The following is a 6,584-nucleotide window of genomic DNA, read 5'->3' on the forward strand; positions in this document are numbered from 1 at the left end:
TTTCAACTTTGCGCCTATAACAATCCGGATGGTTCTTTTCCTCTTTGGTCCAGAGGACACGACGTCCACAGTTTCCAAAAACAATTTGAAATGTGGACTCGTCAGACCACAGAACACTTTTCCACTTTGTATCAGTCCATCTTAGATGAGCGCAGGCCCAGCGAAGCCGACGGAGTTTCTGGGTGTTGTTGATAAACGGTTTTCGCCTTGCATAGGAGAGTTTTAACTTGCATTTACAGATGTAGCGACCAACTGTAGTTACTGACAGTGGGTTTCTGAAGTGTTCCTGAGCCCATGTGGTGATATCCTTTACACACTGATGTCGCTTGTTGATGCAGTACAGCCTGAGGGATCGAAGGTCACGGGCTTAGCTGCTTACGTGCAGTGATTTCTCCAGATTCTCTGAACCCTTTGATGATATTACGGACCGTAGATGGTGAAATCCCTAAATTCCTTGCAATAGCTGGTTGAGAAAGGGTTTTCTTAAACTGTTTGACTATTTGCTTACACAGTTGTGGACAAAGTGGTGACCCTCGCCCCATCCTTGTTTGTGAATGACTGAGCATTTCATGGAATCTACTTTTATACCCAATCATGGCACCCACCTGTTCCCAATTTGCCTGTTCACCTGTGGGATGTTCCAAATAAGTGTTTGATGAGCATTCCTCAACCTAATCAGTATTTATTGCCACCTTTCCTAACTTCTTTGTCACTTGTTGCTGGCATCAAATTCTAAAGTTAATGATTATTTGCAAAAAAAAAAAAAAGTTTATCAGTTTGAACATCAAATATGTTGTCTTTGTAGCATATTCAACTGAATATGGGTTGAAAATGATTTGCAAATCATTGTATTCCGTTTATATTTACATCTAACACAATTTCCCAACTCATATGGAAACGGGGTTTGTATTTTTTTTTATCTTGATAGATTGAAAATTAACACCAATGAGTTGACTGATGAACACTGTCACATACTTTATTCAGAAAGTATAAATAACAACAAATAAAGATAGAATACTATTAACCGCAACATGCAAGTGTAAAAAAAAATCCCAACAACATTATGATTTGTACATTTTCAGAATGTGCTTGTTTTATTTTTAAACAAAGAAAACAATCTGAAGTTGTCTTTATTTTTAAGTTATCGTGCCATGATTTTACCAGTCCGGCCCACTTGGGAGTAGATTCTTCTCCATGTGGCCCCCCATCTAAAATGAGTTTGGATTATATGCATGGTCATAACTTTTTTTTGCAATTTTCAAAATAAAAAGACTAAAATAAACCAAATGGGCATTGATTAGGGTTACGATGAAAAAACATGACATGTTAGCTACTTATATTTAGTACTGAGTTGACTAGTAGTAAAAAAAAAAGTACTAAAATGTATGAATCCAAAACTTGTTGAAAACCCTCCTAACTCCCTGAGGACTTTTTCCATCCTGGATATACTTAAGAGGGTTAAGCTCATATAAACTCCTTTTTTTTTTTTTTTACCTGCGCAAAGACAACATGGACGCATGTTAAGTGCACATTCTTTTTTATCATTGTTCAAAACATTTACAACTGTTTGAGACAAACGAAAAAAGTTACAAACAGAATTGACCTGCAGTTTGCGTCCTTTAAAAAAAAAAAAAAAAAAAAAAAAAAGTTACATAAATAAAACGTATTTATAAATATCTCTTTTTTTTTTATAAACATATAAATAGTTCTTAACATAAATACATTTATGCAGGGGAAGATGAAGTACATGGATTTACAGCAGCAGCAAACAATATACAGATCTGCGGTTTGTCAATGTTTTTTTACACCGTCGTCTGAACATTTTGTATGGTATACATCTACGGATATATACCTGCATATTTATCATATACATGTATTTATATGAGGCTTGTGTATAGCCCTGTCATCTCAGTCTCTATTAATGCTGGCCATGGTGACTTTCGTACCAAAAATCTGTCCCGTCTGGTGAGGTCTTTTTTTTATTTTTATTTTTTTTTAACTCCCTTGTGTGAGAACAAAATGTTTCCAAACACATCCTCTGGAGATCTGGGGATGAGAGAAAGGAAATACGATGTTAGTGATGACAACTTCATTTCTAATGACAATAAAATACATACTTCTGTAAAAGTATCTGTAGGTCCCTGCCATTGCAATTCACGGAGGATACCCCATACCTAGTAATTAGTCATTAAGTGTACTGGTTGGCAGTCAGGACACGCCTGTCCCTGGTTGCCAATTGGGATGCTTCTTATGATCATTTTGCTTTGTGCTTAATACACATGTTCTGTGGAACGCTCTCCCTGACCACCCGAGGGCACCACAGACTGTGGATGCTTTTAAAAAAGGCTTAAAAACCCTTCTTTTTAAAAAAGCCTTTTTAAAAAATTTTTTTTTTTAGATATATGCATACTAGTTTTAGCTATTTTGCTGTTCTAGTTTTTATTTTTATTTATTTTTTATATCTTTTTATTTTTATTTTTTTTAATACACTGTAGCACTTTGAGGTTGTTTACTCAATGTAAGGTGCTTTTTACATATAAAATCTATCATTATTATTATTAATATGTTTGCCTTTGTTGTTTGTGTTACCTGTGTGTTACCTAATCAAAATGGGCTTCTTTTCTGCACTTGCCTGACGTCTCTGCATCTCGGGGTCCAGACCTTGGCAATTTTTGGCCAGAAGTTTGCTTTTTCTATTTTGGGATATACTACACATTGTCCGCTTTGCTACCTACGACACTAATGAAATAACTTTACATTAAGTAGTTTTTTCTGCTGTAAATAGTAAAAAAAATGGATCTACTCTAACAGATATTTTTTTTCGCCGCTGCATCATATAAGCCCAGATTTTGCGAAAGTCAAACGTGCTGCATTTGTACACATACGCAGAACAAAATATTATTTTTCTGTAAACACATGTTATTCTTAATGCTTCTTTCCCATTTGGTACCCCCGAAACAACGCACATGCTGCCTAGGGCGCCATCTGTTGGAGGGGGTGCCAAATTGCAGAATCTTCACATAAAAATACTATTAAAATATAAAAAAATATACACAAATGGATGTATAATTTTACATACTTTGAACACTTGGTAAGTTTTCCTTAAAATAAAAAAAAAAACATGAGATGCTAGTGTGTTTTATTGTTAACATATTGCCTTTTTTGTACATGATGTGCTCACTATAGGTGTGTGTGGGGCGGCGTGGCCTGCGGTCCTGCAGCGAAGCGGGGTGTGTCAGGATGGGCTTCGAGATTAGTGACAGGCGCGTAGATGACACAGCTGTGAGTGTTTGTCTGATCACCTGTCGCTCTGTTAAAGGCAGCAGTCGGGAAGGAGAGGAGGCGGTTGACGGTGGAGAACGAGCGAGAGAAACTTTAACATGGCTGAAAAGCACAACTTATTGCAAAACAAATCATTGTTCGCAAAGATGAACACGGCTGTCATGTCCGTCATTGGTGGTCCAGTGAACCCGGAGGAGCAAGACCTCCACAGTGTGTAAATGGCAACTATAACCAAGTAGGAAAGTAGAAATTTCTTTGCAATGAGACATTTTTGTATTGTTTTAGGTTATGCACCATTCACCCTCCTAAATGTGCACTATTTGGAGGCATTAGTTATCATTTTATTCTCGGGGTAATTATTTGAATAGCTATGGTGTTCTTTGTTGTCTTGACATTTTAAGATACATATTAACTGCAATACTGCAAATATTGTATTGAAGTGTTGGGAGAGGCATCAAATAAACCTGTAATGTGCACCCCATTTACTCCAATGGCTCCACACTATACGGGTCAAAAACACTCACCGTCAAAAAAAAAGCGCGCGTTCCAACACTAGCAACCCATGCCACTGATGGTCCCTATCCTGTCCATCTTGTGTCCAAAGCAGCCACTCCGCGCCGTGGACCCGGCTTTCTTGCTCCCGGATTTGTGCCTCCTCGGCACGGGCTGGTCGTTGAGGAGCCGAGCCCACATGCCTCTGGCGCGGGTGTCCATGCGTAAATCTCGCAGTAAGCGCATCCGAGAGCGCACGGCGTCTAACCGCCGGTCCCGCTCCTCTGACTCCAGAAGGTCCGTCAGCTCGTCGCCGAGCAAACTTCTCAGAGACTGAAACACACAGTGGACATATATATGAATAATGACGTCACTTTAAGACGCATGTCTTTGTAAAAAAACAACAACAAAAAAAATGGCGTTGGGGTGCTTCGTGCGGCAGGTGCTTTTTGGGCTGCATGCAGATTTACGCGCAGTAACTCAGTGAATCCAAGAGTTTTAGAAAAAAAAAAACATGATTTCTTTCAAATATTAGAGTTTGGTTCCTGCGTAAATAGTGATTTTACGCATGCACGGCACACATCCTTTCATTTTACTGTTAAGACTGGGTCAAGACAATATTTAGGAAAATAACCGAACTTTTTTTTTTCGAATTTTTAGAGTTTGGCTTGTGCGTAATGGTGACTTTACATACCTCTTAAATGACGGTTTAAAAGTGCTGGGTCGAGTCTGTATTTAGGAAAATAACCAAAAATGTTTCTGTCATATATTATAGTTTTAGTTCGTGCATAATGGTGATTTTACGTACACAAGACAGACATATAAATGATGGTTTAAAAGTGCTGGGTCGAGTCAGTATTTAGGAAAATAACCAAAAATGTTTCTGTCATATATTATAGTTTTAGTTCGTGCATAATGGTGATTTTACGTACACAAGACATACCTCTTAAATGACGGGTTAAAAGTGCTGGGTCGAGTCTGTATTTAGGAAAATAACCAACATTTTTTCTCTCATATATTAGAGTTTTAGTTTGTGCGTAATGATGACTTTACGCACACAAGACAGACATCTTAAATGATGCATTTTAGTGTTAACATGGTTTAAAAGTTCTGGGTCGAGTCTTATTTAGGAAAATAACCAAGTTTTCACCCTCTCAAATATTAGAGTTTTGGTTCGTGCGTAATGGCGACTTTACGCACACAAGACAGACATCTTAAATGATGCATTTTAGTGTTAACACGGATTAAAAGTTCTGGGTCGAGTCTTATTTAGGAAAATAACCAAGTTTTTCCCTCTCAAATATTAGAGTTTTGGTTCGTGCGTAATGGCGACTTTACGCACACAAGACAGACATCTTAAATGATGCATTTTAGTGTTAACACGGTTTAAAAGTTCTGGGTCGAGTCTTATTTAGGAAAATAACCAAGTTTTCACCCTCTCAAATATTAGAGTTTTGGTTCGTGCGTAATGGTGATTTTACGCACACAAGACATACATCTTAAATGGTGCATTTTAGTGCGTAATGGCGATTTTACCCACGGAAGGCAAACATCTTTAAACCACGCAGACTGACTCACCTTCTGCTGTGCCTGAGTTAAAGGTTTCGCTCCCATCCTCCCCGAAAGCAGCGTGACCATAAGTCCACACGCCACCAAGTAGGACAAGTTCATCTTGATGACAATGAAGGGAAGGGCTTCCTCCGGTCTGGAAGTGCAATGGGAGGATGTGCGCGGTGTCGAATGCAGCAGCCAATAAAAGCTTTTTTCGTCCGTCCTTGTACTCCAAAGCTCCTCAAGTGCTCCTTCTGCTTGTGTGTATGAACCCTTCGTGCACTTTATAGACCGGCCCACGGCGGTGATGTCATGACAACCTGCGTAATAGCCACCCGTCCTCGCCAACTCCCTGTTTTCTCTATACCTGCCCCTGCATGCGCGCGTCATGCCAGGGATTAATTGGATGATGCGCGGTCATCGGGGTTTCGGAGGAAATGGGATGGACTTTGATCTATCATGCTTTTTTTTTTCTTTTTTTTTTTTCTCCCCCACTATAGAGTTCTGGCCCGGGATGCATCAGTACTTGAAACCGAAGGTGGCTTTCAAAAGGCTCATGTGCAAGAAGAAATGCACTTTTAGGAACTCTCCCAAGTGAAAGTTGACACGCGTGCTAAAATCTTAAATAGCTATAAATAAGATGCATTTTGTGCACATTTGAGTTAATTTAAAACAGGGGTGTCCAAAGTGCGGCCCGAGGGCCATTTGCGGCCCGCAGCTAATTGTTTACCGGCCCGTCACACATTCTGCAAAAATCGCAAAATTGATAGTAATGCAAAAATAAAAAATAAACATTTAAAAAAGTGGAATGAGGTGAAATCTTTTTATTTATTTTTTAATTTTAAAAATTTTTTTTTATAATGTCCTGCCCAGCTTCTCAGGCAAATCATATAGTAGATGTAGATGCCCATATCGGCTGTTCAGATTTACTTTACAAAAGAAAAGTGTAGGATACTTCTCTTGTTGACTTATTTGTATTTGACTTTATTAAATGTATTTATATTATCATTTGGTGCAGCCGGGCCGGAGCAGGAGGGGATAGAAAGAGAAAAAAAAGGAAGACAGAGGGGGGAATTGTGGGGACAAGAGGGGGATTAGACAGAGAGACAAAAACAACAACAGCAAACACAACAACAACAACAACAGAGCAACATCAGCAAATACTACATGTACAAATATGATGGTAAAAGTAATAGCAAATAAGCAGTTAGTGAAAATGAAAAATAATACAGAAATGACAATGAGCATTATTACATTAA

The 6,584-nt window shown here is 38.6% G+C and overlaps 1 protein-coding gene across 1 annotated transcript; it reads right to left on the reverse strand.

Moving 5' to 3' along the window:
- Positions 1-1,057: 1,057 nt before the first annotated feature.
- Positions 1,058-5,563, reverse strand: nppc (natriuretic peptide C). Its single transcript, XM_062027508.1, has 3 exons — positions 5,353-5,563; positions 3,807-4,107; positions 1,058-2,046 (listed from the first exon to the last, which is right to left on the reverse strand). The coding sequence occupies exons 1-2, from the start codon at positions 5,443-5,445 to the stop codon at positions 3,835-3,837; spliced, it is 366 nt and encodes a 121-aa protein (XP_061883492.1). The 5' UTR covers positions 5,446-5,563; the 3' UTR covers positions 1,058-2,046; positions 3,807-3,834.
- Between the last annotated feature and the right edge of the window lie 1,021 nt (positions 5,564-6,584).

The sequence above is a fragment of the Entelurus aequoreus genome, linkage group LG19 (genome assembly GCF_033978785.1).
Source record: "Entelurus aequoreus isolate RoL-2023_Sb linkage group LG19, RoL_Eaeq_v1.1, whole genome shotgun sequence".
Classification (NCBI taxonomy): Eukaryota; Metazoa; Chordata; class Actinopteri; order Syngnathiformes; family Syngnathidae; genus Entelurus; species Entelurus aequoreus.